Below are 21,460 nucleotides of genomic sequence, written 5' to 3' on the forward strand. Positions count from 1 at the left end.
ATAAAAGTACAACAATCTGTAAAAAAAAAACAAGAATTTGCTATTTTTAGGTTATTCAGCTGAAAAATTATCAACATGTTATATAATTCAGATTAAAAGAAACTACTGAATTTCTTTGGGGCACTACCCCTACTCCCCATGGTATCGAATTGACATACTGAAGAAACCCGTGGTGAATTAAATCTGGGGCACTACTCCAACCCCCCCCCCCTCTATTATCATACGCCATGTATTATCTACACTGTTGACTTTATTATTGTTATGAGTTTGGTCTCAGTCAATTTAGGCCATCCTACGCACATACATTCCAGAAGTTAATAATATCCCAGGTCTCTCAGGTTTGACAAAGTTAAGAAACGGTTGAGAAGATTCGAATACAAAATCCTAACAAGAAAGGAGAAGAGGAGGGTATGTGATCTTGCACCCCGATCGTCTAAATGGGATCCAAAACGAATTTACAAAATCACTCAAGCGAACAAACTGTACCAACAATTATTGTTAAATCATCAGCTTCGGAATGCACTGTATAATCAATGTGTACCATAATACATGAATACGCAATCTGCAAGGAAACACTGTGTTCATATACTTATAAAGTTATGATATTATGTTCATGTGGCGTCTTTTGAGAAGGTACAGAGGTGTGTCGCAAAAAGATATGGAATGACGTGAATGTTTAGGGTACAACCAGTTAATAATGATCCCGGATTAACACCCACTTAAGCGATGATCCTTATTTTTAGCGAAACTTCAACATCAACGCTCAGGAGGCCCCCAGCATGGAGTTCAGAGAGTTTTCAAGTGTATACACCTAAAAATGAGCCCACATCAGTGTAATTGGCTTCCTACTCATTCTGACTAAATCACCATCAGAGGATATACTAAAATAAAACCCGCAGTATCGAGACATAAAACCTGCATGTGGACTTGACTTCACCCTTGATATTTTTAAGAGCGCAACTGGAGGATTCTGCATAATAAAAAAAAGGCCATAAGAGTTCAGCTTTTTTGACCGCGTTCCAGTTGGTTATTCTGTTATTGGATAGCAAAACCATGAAATACCTTTGGAATGCTCAAACTGTCATTATTGGATTCCTTTCTGAGTGATCAGGTTCTGCATGTGTTCTGTGTTTGTGTTTACAATCGCTCTGTGGATTGATTTCGATGCAGGTTCGTTCTAGCATACTATTTACACAAAAATCAACCTAGGTCTACTACACGCCTACGTCTATATCAACCCACAGTCAAACAATCTTCTTCTTAACGAAAACAATTTTTTGGAGAGGTGTAGTTCAGAGGTTAGCTAACTGCGAAGTCTGGTGACAGAAAATGGGATGCAATAACATTTCAAGATCATACTGAGAGCTAGTTCACGATCTTCCAATTAAGGCAATGTTATTTGCGCTTCAGAGAACACCCTGAAACTCGAGATTTTCTATCTGATCTTCGAATGGACATACCACCAATTTGAAAGAAGAGAAGACTCAACCGTGGAACTCATTTTCAGGAAATGGTTTGCGATATAATTATTAACGTCACCTTTCTCGAATGATGAACATCTATAGACACTTCTCATAAAATTCATTCAAGAACTTGACCAAAAGATTATTATCATTACGTCGGTGTACTGAACGAACTTTACTTCTTCTGAATTAAGTCACAGCACGTCGCATATAAGGGGAGTGTCAAAGGTTTCTAGCAGACGACAGACTTTTATCAAGAAAATTATCACGTGATCCGTGGCACACCCGATAATCACCGACTAATGGGCTTATGATGGGATTACACTTGAACCATGTTAAACCCATGGATACGATTGTGAATGTCTGTTGATTCCGAGATCACTGGGATTACAACCTCTGCCTGATTCGGCAAGATCTAGTCAGCCTTCACGATTCCTCGTCATCACCGGCCCCGTTGCCAAATCGGGGGTCCCTCTGTGATCTGCTGTCGTGGTTGCGTAATCTTTTCAAGATCCCCAGCCGGAAATTTCAAGACAGGAGAAAAATAAGTGAATCACATTGATTACGTTCAAAGGAGTGATGTCATATTGTACTGGTCTTTGGTCACATTTCTGTAACCACGACCAGCGAATGTTGATAGGCAACAATCTCCATTAGTCTTCAGGTGTCATATCTAAATTTCTATTAATATTTAACCGTATATGTTATAAATCAACAATGTCACAATCGGGAGACGTGGTTGTAAATTTTATTGTGACAAAATGTCGGCCATTGTGTATTCTAGTGGAAAGAGAGCTTTAAATTCGGATGATTTTGTCTCGTTGTGTTGACTTCCTGAAAGAAAAGTTCGATTTTCTCATTCAAGATGAATAATAATACAGACAGCGATGTGCCGACGAAGAGGCTATCTAAACGATTGACGATGCCCAAGTTCAACCGGCAAGTTTCCTTGAAACTCAGCCCGGAACTCAGCAAAAAGTTTAAGCCTGAAATCGGGAAAAAGTTCTGGACCTCGATCGAAAGAATGTGGGCGAGAATATATGAAGGTAAGTAAAATGAAAAGAATGCGAAATACATTGAAAGAAGGAAACAATTCTTTCTTGGAGGGGGGGGGTGGTCAATGAAGTCTGATTCAGGACGAATCACCCTTTCGCTGGAATTTTTGTACTCCACAAATCAGTATTCATATTTGTTATTGTTGTTAATGTGATACTTTCGACCCCCCCCCCTCCGTTCTCCAACGAGACATTACAAAATGTTTTCAGGACAAGTACATTTCGCTTCTGGAATTCGCCTAAATTGTAATTTTTATATACTACCAGTCCTTTTTAATTCTCTGTAATGAAGATACGGTTTACCAATCCGTCATCTTACATCCGATTCGTACGATCGCGACCAACTGATCATTATCCCGGTTCTAAAAATGGTCATATTTTATTGACATAAGGCAAGATATGACCTATAATGATTATAGCATGATTAAGCTTGTGAAATGTTGACCCTGAAATAGTATTGTTTGCATCGTATAATTCTCTGGATTCAATTGTGTTTCCTTTTGTATTACCTTTTTTTTTTTGGGGGGGGAGTGACTACTTTGTGTGTTTTGTTTTTGACATAAAAGGTATTTTCTTCTGTTTTGCTTCACTTTGCATTGCTCTGCTCTTTGTTGTTGTTTTTCGCCCTGTTTTGCTTTTTGTTACCCGTGTTGTTAAATTTATTAAAATGAAGTAAATTGGTAATAAAATGCCTCTCGACATTGTGCATGCATCTATACATCCAATATATTCTATAAAAATCATCTTGTATATAAACGGGACATTTAAAGGAACTTGGATGACGTGTCTTTAATCCCGTATTCTAAAAAAAGAAAAAATCTGTATTTGTATGGAAGGCCTCAGCATTGTTCATGACAAACCTAATCGATTTCAGAAAAGAAAATGAATAGATTGGCATATTTCCCAATGCAGAGAGAGAGAGAGAGAGGGCATATTAAGAGCCATTATTATAAATCGCTTCGCTGCTCAAATTAGAACGAAATGTTCAAATTGTTCTTTCAACCTTTTGGTCAAATATTGCATTTTTAAAGAGTTGTTCTCTCTAGTTTCCTTCACATTCCAATTCTCGTTAGCTTTCGGGTGAGTTCCCAGTGATTTTTGATTAAATGTGACAGGGCTGCTTATAGCTAATGACAGGTAATTCCAGTATGGGGGTCAACATAACTTGCCAGATATTTCGTTTGACTCATCAGGTCTGCAAACCATTAATCTTGATTCTTTAAGCCTCTTTGATAATCCATATTCTGATTTTTAACCCCTTTATAGCTAGATTATGTCGAACTAATAAAAAAAACGAGTCTGGTATAATTATGGACAATGATTTTTATTTGCAAATATATCTAATTGCTAACAATCAATGTCAGTTGAATGGTCAGATGTGTACAGTTTGGTCATTGGAACATGATAATTTCGTTCTATCAAGTCCGCTATTTTTTTTATTCTGATGTTAGAAATAGTTATGCAATCGAAAATTTAAACGAAGAAGATACCAAACATTTTTTTTACTATTAGCCGTTTTTAATTTTTTTTATCTATTTATTTATTTACTTATTAATTCACTTATTAATTTAGTTATTCATTTATTCATTTATTTATCTATCTATCGATCGATCTATCTATCTGTTTGTCTGTCTTTCTGACTGTTTGTCTGTCTGTCTATCGATCTATCTATCAATTTATTTTTTGGGGGAGGTCACTAGCGTAAAACAAGATTACAGTGTCGGTATGATGGCTAAACAAGAGGCTGGTATTACTAATCTGCTGATAAAGTACTTGGAATGCAAAAGACGATTCGCAGTGTGTATTTTCGTGCAAGCTCATTAACACAAGGTTCGAAGAATACCATTCGATAAACAGGAGATAAAGGCAATTTTCATGCAATTATTAATGCAGATCAGGCAATGTGTGCGACTGTATACTTTATTACTTAACGGAAACCTAATCCCGATCATTATATAGTTTCTTATTCAAATTTCTTTTCTTAAAGAAAAAACAAAATAATAACACATTTTTATTAAAACGCATTTTAACTGTTTTCTTGAAATTCGTAATCATCAACTTACTCATTACCACAGTGGCACAGTCCATATACAATAAGTATGTTGAATTAAAATGTCCTATTAGGAGGGGGGGGGGGAACAGAGTAGGCCTATATTACGAGTGCCAATGTTTCTACACTGTAAAAAAACATTGGGTATAAAATTGTATGTCTAACTACCAATTTGGGGCTGTATTTTACCCAATGCGGTAAGCATATTGTCCAGTAAGGTTAAAAAATAATCAGCAATTACTTTAGAATGTGCATAATTTTCATCACACCGGATAAATAAAAATGCCCTTGCAATGTGGACACATAATTACCCCCATGGAGCATTTTACCCTATATTTTTGAGAGTGTACACAATCTTAGCAAAACAATGATTTGACCAAAGTAATGAAAGTTTATATAATGCTTTTTGATATATACGAATTTCTATAGGCCTTCTTACTCTGTGACTCACATTTTTTTGTATTACATGGGGATCATGGGTTTAAAAGCGCGATGGTTAAATGGAGGAAATTGACGTTCTTTCAAATAAAGTTTGAGAGAAAATTCTTATACATCCTTCCTCTTGGGAAATTGCCCAGTGGAATTTATTGTTTGGAGGCACATTTTGAGGGAAAGTGGGAAATGTCTAAATTGATATTTTGACCTTCGCAGTCAGGGGTGGATTGAGCTGTGTAGAGTCCATGGATTCAAAATATAAGTTCAAATCTTAAGGATTCTTATTTCTAAGGGCGTTGCCCGGGCAAAGCTGAACTATTTGATGTAGGGGGGGGGGGGGGCAAAAACCTAATTTTGTGGAAACTTACCGATGGTGCCGATTATGCAGCATGCCAGGTCTCATACACGCCCTACCCTTACACAAAAAAAAAAAAAATTTCAAACAAATTGCCAGAGGTTCATTATTTGAATGGTTTGGGCCTCTTGCAATTATGATAGTTCATTTCTATGTTTGAGAGAGAGAGAGAGGGGCGAGCGAGTCTAACATATTTATAGACATTAAACTAAGAGCTAATTTTGGAGAAACAAAGATATTCGGTTGTCTCGATCATCAAATTTATTTGCTTCAATTATTGTTTGCTGCACATTATCATAATATACCCCCTTTTCATTTACGTTAAACTGGACAAGCTGGATGATTTACGGGGAAAATAATCAGCCTCGTCACCTTTTGTTTGGGGTTTTATCACGACACTCTCGTTGTCCCCATAATTGATTCATGCTATAATTTGAATTCCTTTTATGATCTTTAGGGACATTATTTTTTTTTATCTATGCAACAATAATGTGAAATGGAATCCATCTTTTAAACATTGCTTGCTACTATGTCTGGAACTTCTCTATAAAAAAGATCCAAGGATGTCAAGAAAAAATTAAAAAGTATCAGTGTTTTAGATATGGTCTTTGCGTTGGTCATTACGGTAAACATATTAATCAATGAGGTTCATAACTCAACGCATCTTTACTTCTCTCATTCATTCTATTTTCAGTTATTTTTTTATTTCTCTTTTTAATCTCCAAAAGCCCACGCTAATATTCATAGTTATCAAAAGATTTTGATATCAATTGTTGTTAATGGTGATTGCATATACGGTAAAATCTGCTTTTAAAGACCACTCAAAGAAAGACGAGAAAGTTCAGTCCTTCACCATCAGTGAGTGGTCTTCCACGCCAGATATAATGCAAAAATGTATTTCAGTGGGGATAAATAATGGGAAAACCAAAGTTGTGGTCTTTATGGATAGGTGATGCTCCTATACAAACCTAAAGGTGGTCGCCAAAGCAAATTTCGATTTTCATTTCAACGTCTTAGTTTTATGTCACGTGGGCTGTATATTGATCTGTCTCTTTGATTTCTTCACCGTTCCTGTCATATTTCCTGTATGCAGTCATGAGGGTATGTCAATCCAATGGCGTATGAATGGGGGTGGCTTAGGGGTCATGCTTTGGGCCCAAAAAATTTTAGGACCAAGGAAAAGGGGGGAAATGAAGAAAAGGAAGGGGAAAGGGTAAAATATGATATTTTGCTGAATGTTATATTTATATAAAAAAATATCGCTTTACTCGCTCGCTGATTTTTTTTTCCTTTTTTACCAGAAAATTTGTTCAATACGCCATGCCTGGTCCTCAAAAAAATGTTGGCTCACTCCGTTTCTGACATTAGAATGGATCACGTGGAAAGGGGTTTGTTTAAGGGTAGCCACAGATTAAGGGGTTTTAAATTGATGATTACTGAGGAGAGTGATATATTGGCCTACATAATTATCAGAAAGTGATTAAATAATTCGTCCTTGAAACGCTCACTAACATAATTTATTAAAATATTAGATAGCTTAAGACAATATTTTTTTTTGTATTGATTTGACCAGACAGAGCAACAAGTTATGTATTCAAAACGGATTCAAAATTCGTTATAAAATCAAGTAGGTAAAAATGCTCCATGAGGGTAATTATGTGTCCAACCAACATTAGGCATTTCTTTTGGAGATTTTCATATATCCAGTGTGATGACAATTTTGCCCATTCTAAAGTAATTGCTGCTTATTTTTAACCTTGCTGGACAATATGCTTCCCGGTAATATTGGGTAAAATACTGCCCAAAATTGGTTGGACACATTTACCCTCGTGCTTATATAAATTTTACTTAATATTTTTACAGTGGCATACATCAATAGTTCACTAAATAATGGTTCATGACTGCGCATCAATCTTTATTATTACGTTCTCTTCTCTGCCAAAATGAACAAATTTTAAGTCCCTCTTAGATCATTCAACGACTGTTTTTGCCATCTTGGCACAGGAATTCACTGCGTTTGTCAATATTACATTATTTTGTAAATAAATTTAGATTTCGATTTAAACGAAGGTCTTCTCGAGTGACAGGTAGTTGGTGTATTCGATAGAAGATTTCAATCATAAAATATATAGGATGAAATCGGTTGAACTTAATTGCAGTAAACCGCAATACGCCATAATGCTACCAGCACACTTCAACACATTGCGTTGTTATTATTTGAGAATATTGTTTATATACTCGTTCTCAATCGAATAACCTTGTTGATCTGACTATTCTGATCATATGATGGTTGAGACAATAATATACTCTTTGAATGCCCGTTCTCTTCTATATCAACCAAAAACGTCAGAACTAAAAAATAAAGACACTTTTTGTTATTATATTTGACCTGAACTAGTGTCGATATCCTATTCATCTCTTTCCTTTGATAATAATAATCGAAAGGAACAAAATGGATACCTACAGGGGCGATGCCTCAAAGGGGCAGTGTCTACCCCCCCCCATGATTTTATAGTAGGGAAAAGGTGAAGAAAATTTGGAAAGAAAACTGAATAGAGAAGAAGGTAACATATCGATGGGTTACACTTCGTAATTCCGAAGGTTCTTTGTTCCGAAGGTTCGTAATTCCGAAACACGTAAATTACCTATACCTCGATGTTCGTTAATCCGAAAACGTAAAAGGGTTCGTTAATCCGAACATTTGTGGCGTTATTCCGAAGGTTCGATAATCCGAAAACGAAATAAGGTTCGATGTTCCGAAGGTTCGTAAATTCGAAAACGAAATAAGGTTCGTTGTTCCGAAGGTTCGTTAGTCCGAAAACGAAATAAGGTTCGTTAATCATTTTGTTTTCGGACTAACGCACCTTCGGAATTACGAACCTCATTTCGTTTTCGAATTAACGAACATTCGGAATTACGAACCTCACTTCGTTTTCGGACTAACGAACCTTCGGAATTACGAACCTCATTTCGTTTTCGGACTAACGAACCTTCGGAATTACGAACCTCATTTCGTTTTTGGACTAACGAACCTTCGGAATTACGAACCTTCGGAATAACGAACCTTCAGAATATCCGAACTTTCGGAATAACGAAGCTTCGGAATTACGAATGTATATACGCATCGGGTTTAGACGACCGTATACGTCATGTTACTCATGTAACACTTTAATCAATTGAGAAAAAAATAGATATTCTCACCACCCCCCCCATCAATAACCAAGGACGAGAATTATGCAAACCAATTGATTTCGGACCAATAACCAGTATAATCATGATAATCATAATAAAAACGTCCATGGTTTAGGTAAATATTCAAACATTTGGTCTACCCTTTGGTCTCATTGCCGTTTGATTATACACTACCAGTCTTGGTCCCTTATGATATCAACTTGATCTAATTCTCACTTTTAAATACCATATTGGTCTAAATTTCACTTCGTTCAGGCCCAAGATATTAAATCTTATTTATCAAATGAAAATTTTGTTCATAAAGATATCGACTAAGTGTTAAGACCAGGTAGATATTAAACGAAATCTACACTCTAAAAAATCGAATGCTAAATCAACATTTGAAAGGTTGGAGGAGTGACAACCTTTTCCAAATGTTACATCCAACCTGGTATAAAGTTGAGGACCATTTAAAGTGGTAAATGCAACCTTTAGAAAATGTTGTCACTCCTCCAACCTTTCAAAATAATGTTTAGTTAACATTTTTTTAGAGTGTCTGTAACCTAACTGGAAATCAGAAAAAATGGTAAATAGAATAAATGGCAAGTATACCACGTAGTATAGACAACTGCATTGTAGACGAATAAAAATTAGACCAATCGGCAATATCACCGAAATGTATACCAACCAAATGTACCCCTTTCTACATGCAGGACCTCCAAAATGAAAAGAACATCTCTTGTTTGTTCCCAAAGAGTAGATAAACAGAAATAGTCAGGATTTGTTACTTCTAAAAAAAATCAGCCAACCAAGACTTTATATTTACAAATTTTATGGGTTAGAGGTCTTTTTATTTCATGGAAAAAAGAGATAAAACGCCGTTTTGTTCATACACAGAGATAATACACAAGATATATAGGTTATACATGTTCATTTTTGTCAAAGACGTTTATTCTATGCTTTTAGATTTTCAAAGGTAAATATCAGCACCGTAATTAATGCATGAATGGATCAAGACTTTAAATAAATTACAAATCTTCTTGCCAATGTTTAGTCAGTTAAATCATGGATATAACATTCTTTATCATGATAAAAGTAAAAAAAAATGAAAATCATTTGACGAAATTACTTCAGATTGTAGAATGCAAGAAAATTGTCTGTCTGTCTGTCTATCTATCTATCTATCTATCTATCTATCTATCTATCTGTCTGTCTGTCTGTCTGTCTGTCTGTCTGTCTGTCTATCTATCTATCTATCTATCTGTCTGTCTGTCTGTCTGTCTGTCTGTCTGTCTGTCTGTCTGTCTATCTATCTATCTATCTATCTATCTGTCTGTCTGTCTGTTTATCTATCTATCTATTTATCTATCTATCTATCTATATATCTATCTATCTAGGCCTATCTATCTATCCATCTATCTATCTATCTTTTTTATTCATTAATGTATGTATCTATTAATTTATCTATTATTATTATGTATATATATTTTCCTCGGTGACTATATTCATTACATTATCAGAACTCGGTAAGATGCGTGCAATTCATTTTGTTTGATAACATCCTTTAATTGTGGCTAAGACAATGATTGATCACATTTCTAAACCTGACACTTTGATGACAATAACAATACCATTGAAAAAGCTGGGTACTACAAACATACTCTTGCTACGCATACACTATTGGCTTCTTAGGGGCACTATACCCCCATCATTAAAAACAGGGCCAAATTGGGGAGTATTTATGCAGATACATATTTAACCCTAGTTCTTATCCGCATTTAAACCTTTCATTTTTTTACTTCTCTTTGAAAATAATTAATATGACTCAATCAATATCAAGGGTGCCCCCCCCCCGAGCTCCCACGATTTCCCATAATTTTTCGGGCGCCACTTTACTCGCTATTTACTTCACCGCAAAAGTAACGAGCACTTTGTGACATATGTTATCAACATTTTGTTTTTCTTATGAAGAATCTGAATAATAAATACTTGCATATTATGCTTTCACCTCGTCGATGTCGTACTGTCGATGTATAGCTCAATTTCAACTGTGTTTTAGTGCAGAACGGTTTCAAAAATTCGGATTTTGTTTCATAAAAGGCAATACAGTGTATTCTGTAACCAAGGTTTATATTTGCTTCTATAAAATGCATTGAGGTACTTCGCATTACTTGGATTTGTTCTTTGAATGATGGATACTGAGATTTTGGAAAACAGAGTGCGATTTGTGGCACATGTGATAGCAGGGGCAATTCGACATAAACTTGAAAAAGGTAATTCAAATCAAAAGTAGTGATTTTGTAGAATATTGAATTTGTCTGTCCGTGTAATTTGCGAGAAAAAAAATCCCAACACATCACTCAAGTAGCGATTGTTTTGATTAATGAATATTTGAAAAACGGGGTCATCACATTGACTGCCCCCCCCCTCCCCCAAAAAAAGTGCCTTGATTTAAATATTGTGAGCGAGCGGAGAAAGAAGGGTATTATTCATTCTTCATCAAATACGGTATTCGTATGCTATAGAATTAAAACAAATTTTCATTTAAACATTTATATTCCCAGATTTGGTTGTTCATTGTTAAGGTAAGAGAAAGTGGAACGAATGTTTGTTTTCCCGTTAATGACTATTTTAATGTGTTTGTTCTCAGGTGTGTATCATTATGTGTGGCTCCGAATCGATCTGAAAATATCTGTCAATTGATAAGCAATGGCAACGAATTACTATTAAAAGGTCAGTCCCCCCCCCACACTTCGAAATATTGAAGACGCGTATATTTTTACTGAAAATTTTCAACAACAAAAAATCACCCAATGTATGCACGAAATCCTTTAATTTCATTTTACAAATTGCAAAAGCGCCCCCAAGACGTGCTCGGTCACTTTACACCCTTTCTTCTAAAATCTTACCCACCTTTTTTAAGAAAAATTTCTGCGTACGGCAATGTACAACTACTTTGTTAAAAATAATTTAAACAGCGCTGTTTACTATGTAAATCGCACAGTAGTTGTTTATACATTAATGTTTAAAATCTTATACAACCACGCTCTATAATTGAAAATAAAATATTTGAATTTAAACTTTGTTGTGTATTTAAACACTTATTTCAAATGTTTAAACAACTACTGTGCGATTCACATAGTATACAGTGTTTAAATTATTTTTAACAGTGTATAGTCCAAAACATGAATGGAAAAAATACTCCTAGGCATTTTCAGATAACAATTAAATTTAATTTGATCACCTTTTATTTGAGAGGCTTTTGCCATCAGGAATAATCAAATATCATGTGTTATTTTTCGTTTTTATTGGACGCGGGAAGGGACCCTTGAAGAAAACGATGAAATCCTTTCCCTCTCATGACTCTGAATGGTTATACCAATGGCAAATGTAATTTGGACGATTTTTTTTGATAATCATATTTATTTCTTCCTCATATCACGTGTAAAAAATAAATATAACATGACATCATTAAAACATAATTGTTTCAAGTTTCACATAAACATTTTAACATGGTAAGAAAAGGAATATATATGAATTTCAAATGTAAACTTAGAATTAATCTGCTCACATTTCTTTAACAGCTTATAATCACGAATAAATACAGAAAAGAATCCGGGTACAACAACAGCAAAAATATGAATTACGGAAATACACTTATAATCTGTATATAAAACTCAAGTTAAGATTCCCTTTTTCTCCCTCGTTTACCACTCTCTTCAATCAAACTGATTAATGAGGAAGTTCTATCAATTAAAAAAAAAAAACATACACACATCTAAAAACGATGAATAATTGATTGATGTGTCGATCGAAAAGCGGATCTTTTTTTTTGAGAGCGACCTCTCCGTTGAAAGATTTGTAGACTAAGAATGAAAGTGTACATACACACATCGGAATTACCCCTTTCCAATATCTTTAAATCTACAGGTCCATTAAAATTATTTATCATTTGAAAAAAATAGAATCGAACAAAAGACCCTATCATATCATTTCGTTAATATAAGTTTAAATCTTCTTGCCAGTGTGTTTTTTCCTTAAAATCCTGAATGTTGCGGCAAAAATGTTATAATTATATATTATCTTATCAAATCCATCATTTTGCCTGTATCCAGTATGTGTTATATATTTCCTCACCAAAAAAATCCTATATTGATTTGGGCAGAAAATGTAAATTTAGATGAATGGTACCAAATAACTCTGTTATCGTAGAAACGTAGAGGGGGGGGGGGGGGTGCAATCATGCATAACATTCAGTTTGCTCGTCATGTTCTTGTATTTCAATTTGTTTTATTTCATTATCAAGTGAACAAAGTAAAGTGGTTGAAAATGATTTCAATGACATTTGCTAATGAATCTTATACAATAATATAAATATTTTTTTTCCACAAAACAAAACGTATTATATAGCAAATTATCCTAAACTTATATAAAGATATGATAAAATGTGGATCCACTAAAAAGCAAATGCTTGTAGTGTGTGCATGGTCCCCTCTACATATTTAGTGGAGAAATGTCTATGAATTGCACATGAATACTTAAAAAAAGAGGGAGGGGTAGCTTCAGCCCCCGGTGGCATGGCCCCGAGTGGTTATTTTTTAATTCTTGTTCGCTTTGGGAAACTTAACCATTTTAATTCTTGTTCGTAACCATTATAATAATGGTTCAGAAGTTTCCCAAAGCGAACAAGAATTAAAAAATAACCTAGCTCTAGTAATTGAACAATAGACTATAACGTCATGTTTTTTTTGGTTTAATTTCCTCATTTTTCTCTACGAAGCACATACATGAATACAAAAGTACGGGAATGATACCGAAGTGTGACTTTAATCAATTTTCCAATTTTGAATTTCAGCATTTTTGATACCATATTTTGGTAGATCATGAAGTAATACCTCCACTACCAAGATTTGGTGCGAATGATGGGGGCCTGACCTCATGGAACCAAGCTAATAATACATTGACTTCAATGGGGCTAATTATGTATTCATGAGGCATTATATATTCGCATCAAATTTTGGTAGTGGAGGTATTTCATCATGCCTAACCAAAATTAATAGGCCCCTTTTCTTCCCCTTCACATTGAAACTTCAATCACGCTCACCGGGCACGCTCTTTTTAATGGAAAGGAGAATAATTCTCATCAATCAGCTGGTAACATAAGTAGGGGTGTTCAAGACCCCGGGCACATACCTTTGCTTACCTTTAGAATCCAATGTCATGAATCGATTACAAAAATCTCTAGATACCTTTACTCATCATTCAACAATGATGGTATGAATAGGGAATTTCCCCAAGATCATGCTAATTGCGCTACCAGGGGTTGACTTAACACCCCCAGCTCCAGCTAGTTGGCCGGCCGTGACCGCAACACTTTCACTCCAAACAAACAAACCCATTTATAATGCTTTGTGAATGATAACGGTCGGCTTACACAATCGCGCGCGCGCATCACGATCGATTCACAATTTTCGTTCTTCTCGATTCCACTTTGTTTACAGATGCGGCGGAGACTCTCCGAAATTTCGTCTTCAAGATGGTGCCTGGAAAATCAGATTCAGATGGAGATGAAACTGCCACTGAACCAGTCAAACAAGTCAAGGTGGAAGAGAGCACCGATTTACTCTCGGTGATCAAGAAACATGGCTTCATTTTGGGAATTTTGTTGATGGTTTGGCTCGTCGGATACCTCGGCTTCAGCGCATTATGGCTGCTGCTCATCGTTATTGTCAGTGTGTGGAGAGATCGCGCCAGCCGTCGCAAGGCCCAGTCGACCGAGCTCGCCAGGGCAGCGGTGGAGAATGAGCGGGAGAGCATCGTTGGTGTCGTTAGAGATCTACCGTCATGGGTATGTTACTATGTTTGTTAATTAAAATAATTTGGATTGTATTATTGAATTGATACCAGGCAGCTTTGAATATTAGCTGTTGCCCTTCTGATTAATAAGACTGATGATATCGGTAATTGTGTTAAATCATTAATTTATTTTCTTTGAAAAAATAGCCAGGCCAAAAAAACTTAAAGGTGCCCCATGTCTGTTCACTCTCTACACGATTCTGGGATTTTGATGAAAAAACAGAATTTTGAGGCCTTGCATGATTACCTAAATTCAATATTTTTTTCACCATTTGTCAATTTTTTAAATGAATATGATATCTAAAAAGTTATGTACAGGTATTGCAGTTTGTGACTTTGTGGTCATTAATTTGAGCTTTCAGGTCTTTTTAGAATGTGGTGGACTCACAATATGGTGCCGTCGGTGTGCCATCTATTGGTTTGGGTCGACATTATGAGCAGGCTAGGCGCAGCCAGCACATAGTGCTTGTTTAAAGATGTTTAAGTATGAAATTCATATGATAAGCAGAGGAAGAATTCACCGAAAAACTGTCTAAATTTCCCAGATTTAATTTCAGCGAATTTCTCTCCCACCTTCTACCGGTACCGTAAGGGCACTAGTATTCAACCCGGCATAATTCAAAGATTTTGACATATTTCCAAAAATATTTAGAAATATGGAAACTATCTTAATTTCATACCTTTGTTATTTCTAGGGTAATCTGTTGTCGGTATTTTCTTTATCAATCTGTCGACTGTATGCGCGTAGGATCGAATTATGCGCCGATGGCCTTTTGAACTGAATTGCACTAGTATTCAACCTAGTGAGGATAGATAGCAAATCTCAAAAGGGTTTATATTGGTAAATTAGATCTAGATCTATGTAAGTCTCTGGCTTTGATTAATTCCCTGTTTGGTCTCATCTCAAATGGTCTAGTCCATAGTCGGATGGGACAAGGGCAGATTGAGAGACAGGACCATCTTTCATTGCTAGGTTGAATACTAGTGCAGACGGGTTGAATACTAGTGCAAAAAACCGTCGCCGTATAATTCGATCGCCCGCGTACACAGTCGACTGGTTGAAGAAAAAAATAACGGAAAAAGAATAACCAGCGTTTGCTCTTAGAAATAAGATGGGTCTGAAATTCAGGTAAATTCTATGTTTCTATATATTTGAGGAAACTCTCCAAACGGGTTGAATACTAGTGCCCTTACGGTACATGTAGATCCTGGTAAATAGCATAATTTTATGCAAAAGGCCGAGCCATGTTGGTCAGTGCAGCATAATTGCATGTAGATTTCAATTTTTTCCCAAGAGGCATTACAAAATTTGGTCTGTCCGCTGCAATCGATAAATGGTGCACCGTATTGTGAATCCACCAAATTAATCGTGCAGACAAGGGGGCCATGTGAAGAATGGGGAAGGTCATAAATGTCCAGTAATCTTTATGCAATTCAAACTAAAGTAAAGAACTATTTTACAAAAATAAATAGCAAACCCATGTTGTGTAGGTCTGAATGGGTTGTTTGTCGTTTGCGAGCGCCGATCAACACATAGGTGCTAGAATATAAAAAAGGAATAGAGAGTCTGAGAGTGAGAGACCTGTCTTGTAATAATAATAAAGGTTATGGGGAACCATTCATCAATAACATTTTGATACGCTAATGTTTCATGTGTACAGATTAGAAAGTTGTACATCACTAGAGAGATGTTTGAAGCAAAGGTCGAACAAAGTCTTGACGTTTTGATTGGAATCTAAGTTAACTGCACCCTCTCCTAACTTGGTGCATAAGGTGGCAGTTGAAATCCAGACTGGTAATAGTGGAGGAGCCAGACATTAATCTCAATTGTTCATCTAGACTGAGTGTTACATGTATAATCTACATGTATAAATTTCTTATATTTTCTAAAATCAGTCATGGTCCAGGACATGCAAAATTCATGGCAAAATTACACTGGGGATCATAATGAATTTGGATGCTACATGTATACATACATTATGAAACTTTGTGAGCAGACATGATTTAGATATTTATTCATTTTAAATATTGGGAATCTGAAAAGAATAATGATAGCACCACAATAACTTTATAGTACATTACTTTGTACAGAAGTTTGAAAAAGAGGTTACCATATTTTGGCTGAAGTTTAGCAGAGTATGAAAACCTGATGATTGTAATTATTGATCTGTATCAAGGAAAAGAGAGGAACGAGGAGAAGAAAGATGCTTTGAATGCAAATTGTGCTCCCCTTTATTTGATAATATTACTGGGAAAGTGTTATTTTCAGTTCGATAGTTCCTTTTTTTACCCAAATCCATCTAGGTACATTCCATGAAACTACTCTCCTGAAGCAGTACCAAATAAAAACTAATAATAAAAAGACATTGTACAGTATACTGAAAATTGTTGATGCATACCCTATGGAGGCTATCAGTAACACCCCTCCCCCCAAAAAAAACTTTTACTAATAGTACTAATGGTTAAGGTACATGTAGTTTATCAATTTTATTTAAACTGTTTTACCAGTATTCCATTGATAAATTCACTTAAGCTTTGGATTTAAGTCTTTTAAAAATGTTTTTATTTCTGACTTGAAATCATTAAAACTTGACATATTTACTAGTTCTTGGTGATATACACGTAACTGTTGTTTCATACACCATAGTCTTGTGTGCATGATAAAAATGTATTAAACATCTCAAAGCTAGGGAGTAGGGTAACAAACAAACCTGAACATTTGCATAATTTCTTTCAAAGACAGATTTGTAATAAAACTGGTCTTATTATTTTCAGTGAGCATTATCTCATATTTTAAAGTTGTTATGAATGTTTCTGTGCAAAATTATGTTAAAATTTCTAAGAGAATGCTCTTTTTTAAGGTATGGAGCTAGTCAAACTGGTCTCCTAACTTATTAAAGTCTAATGCAGAATAGATACAGCATCAAACAACTTTTTTTCTCTTCCAATTCTTATTTCAGGTATACTTTCCTGACATTGAGAGGGCAGAATGGCTCAACAAGGTAAGTTATTATATCATCAGAGATGTATGTTGTTATGTCAGGCAATTATCGCTTTTCTTATTGGAGATTTGTAATTGTAACAGATCTATTGAAATTACCTGGAGGGGTATTGTCAGTGTTTTTTTTTATTTTTTTATTTTGGTTAGGTACAGTTGTATACTTAAAGAGATCCCAATATACATGATGTCATATTGTATTATTGCTGGAAAATATGACACTTTACATAAGCAAGGGAAATATTGGAAAAAATGTCTGTTTTAATGATGAAAATGTTCAAACTGGCTATCAATCAAATATGTTTTATATATTATTATTTTCATGTATGACAAGTGACTGCTTTCCTATTTGTAAGAATAGTACCAATTCAAGTAAATGACAAGCAAAATGGTAGCAAGCAACTAATTGCTGTAAGGTCACGATACACATATTGTATGTTCACAGCCTTGTACACATACTTAATGTTCATATTATTTTGTACATGCAAGCTGTACATCTTGTGAGTTTCCTGCTGTGATCAAGGAATTGTGAGTAGTACATTCTTGCTGTGGAGATAGTATGGAAGGGTCGTGAGTCAATTATGACCCAAGAATCTCACGGATGCCATGATGATCCATACATGTATGATTCATCACAACCAGACATACTAATCAAATAGGACATTACAGGTGCAGCTTACACAAAGTGATTCATCTGGGTCTGGTCCCTGGGAGACAAACCTTAGTGATTGATTCTATATTTGTGGAATACACGCATATGATTGATGACACATAATAGTTGAATGTCATTAATCATTAAAATTGTAATCAATTACCAAGATTTGTGATACAGGACCTAGATTTGCTTCTCTACTGTATTATATGATTAATAACTGCGTGTGAATACTTCATCTTGTCAAGAACACTTGAAACCTGACTATTGACATGGAGTGGTATCAAATACACTGGAGTACAATCCCGATGAATATCAATGAACTAAATGTAAACAAAGGGCTACCAAATCGATAAGCTGTGATATTAATACCAATAGTCTGTAGTCTTAATTTCAGATTTAGGCCGTGTTTATGCTTCCACTTTTCAGGCCAGAATCAGCGTTTCCAAACGTGATTAGTCCAAAACACGGTTGCGTCCATGCTTACTTTCATTTAAACGCTGTTTCAAAACGCCGATCGTAAACTCACAAAAAGGTGCGTTTGTAAACGTCGTTTGACCAGAATCAGGCTTTCTGGGGAAGTATAAACAGAACCACGATCGTAAACGTGTTTAAATGACGTCATTTGGTACATGCTTCCGGTGAGATGAAAATCCGCGGGCAAATACAGTCGTATTGCTCCATGTTATCTCCACGTAATAACAACAATCGGAAAAAACTTTCGAAAAAAGGCGCGCCCAATTTGACCTCGCTTTACGATGCAAAGCCAGCTGGAGATCATGATTTGCTCTGAAAAGTGAAGCATAAACAGCACTCCCAGAACCACGTTTATGATCGGCGTTTTGAATCGATGTTTGAAATCGCTGATTCTGTCCTCACAATGGAAGCATAAACACACCCTTAAACACTCAAGACTTTTTTCATTCATATACTTGTAGCATAGCGTAGAATGTGCACATTCAACCTTGTGGCTTGTGCCACACCTCTTCACCTGCCTTTCACACTGATATCTCTTGGACTGTACATTGAACTCCATGGCTTGGAGAAATCCCTTCAACAAATCTAGTAATTTATGAGAAAAAAAAACCTTAACTTGTTATAAAAAAAACCTAACTTGCAGGAAAAAAAACATAACTTGCTGAAAATAACTTTCTTAGATAGTACAAGTACCAGTGCTTTGCTCTTTCACTGGTAAAATACTAGTTATTAATTTTCTTGTATATTTGGCAGGTGTATGTTTTTTTACTTGTGTACTGTATTTTGTATGTACACACTTGCATACTGCACCAATACCAGTACCAGATGGCTTTCTGTACTGTAAACTGAAGAAGGAGATGAAGAAGAGGAGTACAAATCTTTAAATGAAATTGAATTCAAACAAATGACCTGAAAGAATGAATCTTCTTGATGATACCAAAATCATGAAATTTGATGTGTATTTAGAGCAACAATGATCGAATTAAAAAGAGGTGTTTTGGTCCGCATCAAGCTCATTACATACATGCAAAACCTCTCTAGTCATGCATATCACTTGGATGAAAGAAGCCACTTTTTTGGGAGCTGCCTACTGACTGAGTAGGCCTGTGTGCTTTGATACAGTAAAAACACATACACGTATACCTCCTTCCATGGTCAAGGGAAGATCTGAACAGAGATCACTGTCCTTGACTGAGAGTAGGATGGCATCATGAAGTGTCATCATATGTAGTATGTATTGATTGGATGACTTTCACAGATGGGATGGATGTGAGTGAGCCAGTTATCATTACACACTCTGATTGATCTACAGTGCATGACCCATTGGACTGTGCTCTTAACGGATCCTTGGTAGTAGTATACTGTGTATGAAGTGCTGTGTTCAATTGAAATTCTTTTATTATACAGACAAGGTTTTCAAAGACCTTTTGCTCAATTCACAGATGTGCTCAGGCACTTTTCACTGGTCGAAGAAAAACAAGCTGATAATATGAATTCATACAGACAAATTCACATTTTGAAAAGTGATTCTTGAGACCAATGGATGATGAATTTCGATAGAAGATTAGAATTCAACAGAGGGTGCGTTTATTCGCCACTTTTTTACCCTAGAATCATGATTCAAATCATGATTCTGCAGAATCACGATTGCGTTTAGTCGAAATTGAATATAATCATGATTAGAATCACAAACATGAAACACGAAAAAAGGGGCGTTTGGAAAGACGTTTCTGCAGAATCACGTACGAAAATGTTCGAATAAACGATATCGTGATTTGAATCATGATTCTATGACCTCACTGTGTCCAGCTACATGTACTATCGGTTTGACTCTTGCCAAGCCCAAGGCGCTCTATATGCTCACTGTATGTACATGATTATGTACTATGCATGCATTTCTTGTCATGTTCAAGTTCTGTGTTGGTCATCGCATCGTCCACTACTTTTCATTATTTGGTCATGTCTTCAACTTCAAGTTCTAGTAAATGAATTAACTGGACAGACAATGATCTCAGTTGTTGTTGTATACAGTATCAATATTAAATTGGATCTCCGCTGAAATTCACTTCCAAACACCATTTTGGATAAACTAACAAGATGAATAGAAGCATATGGACCCTATATGATAGAAGTAAACAAAATGAGGTGTAGACTGAATTCTGGATGCAAACTGCGCACTAGTGATGCGCACTGGATTAGCCCGAATCTGAGGAGAAACAGCATTGGAATGAAGGTCGTCTAAACGCTGATTCTGTGATATTGTGATTCATGTTTGTGTTTTGAATCATGATTAGAATCATGATTCAAATCATGATTCTGGCTTGAGGTCGCAAAAATGCAGCCAGAGAGCTTGATGATTCTACATGATGGGTTTTCTTCCATATCAGATGTTGATTTCATACATGTACGTTGTAGTTCATACAATCCAATTTTGCCTATAGGCACAAGTTAAAGGGGAAGTTCACCCTGACAAAAAGTTTATTGTAAAAATAGCAGAAAAAATAATAAAAATTATTGCCGAAGGTTTGAGAAAAAATCATCAAATAATTAAAAAGTTATTAGAATTTTAATTATTTGATTTGTGACGTCATATGCGAGCAGCATTCCTACATAGCGAATGGTAAAAAATCAATGAAATGTCATTTTTTTCAGAAAATTTAAAATTGTTTTCACTGTACTTTTTGTATATCAAATAGACAAATCATTTCATACCCGATCATGAATAGAAAACAAAATTAAGTCATCAGGAACCATACACAATTTGAAATTCATGCATTTTATATTACATAACACATGGGGCAGCTGCTCGTTTATGACGTCACAAATCCAAAACTTTGAACTCTAATAACTTTCTTACTCTTTAACGGATTTTCCTCAAACCTTCACCAATATTTTTTACTATTTTTTCTGCTATTTTTACAACAAAGTTTTCTTCAGGGTAAACTTCC

The 21,460-nt window shown here is 35.5% G+C and overlaps 1 protein-coding gene across 1 annotated transcript in view; it reads left to right on the forward strand.

The window, feature by feature from the left end:
* The first annotated feature begins 525 nt into the window (after positions 1-525).
* LOC121411791 (extended synaptotagmin-2-like) overlaps positions 526-21,460 on the forward strand; it is a 79,321-nt gene continuing 58,386 nt past the window's right edge. The window contains exons 1-3 of the mRNA XM_041604648.1: positions 526-2,509; positions 14,031-14,377; positions 17,346-17,387. Coding sequence (XP_041460582.1) covers positions 2,329-2,509; positions 14,031-14,377; positions 17,346-17,387 — 570 coding nt within the window. The 5' untranslated portion in view covers positions 526-2,328. The remainder of the gene's footprint in view (positions 2,510-14,030; positions 14,378-17,345; positions 17,388-21,460) is intronic.

Source organism: Lytechinus variegatus, chromosome 3, assembly GCF_018143015.1.
Source record: "Lytechinus variegatus isolate NC3 chromosome 3, Lvar_3.0, whole genome shotgun sequence".
Classification (NCBI taxonomy): domain Eukaryota; kingdom Metazoa; phylum Echinodermata; class Echinoidea; order Temnopleuroida; family Toxopneustidae; genus Lytechinus; species Lytechinus variegatus.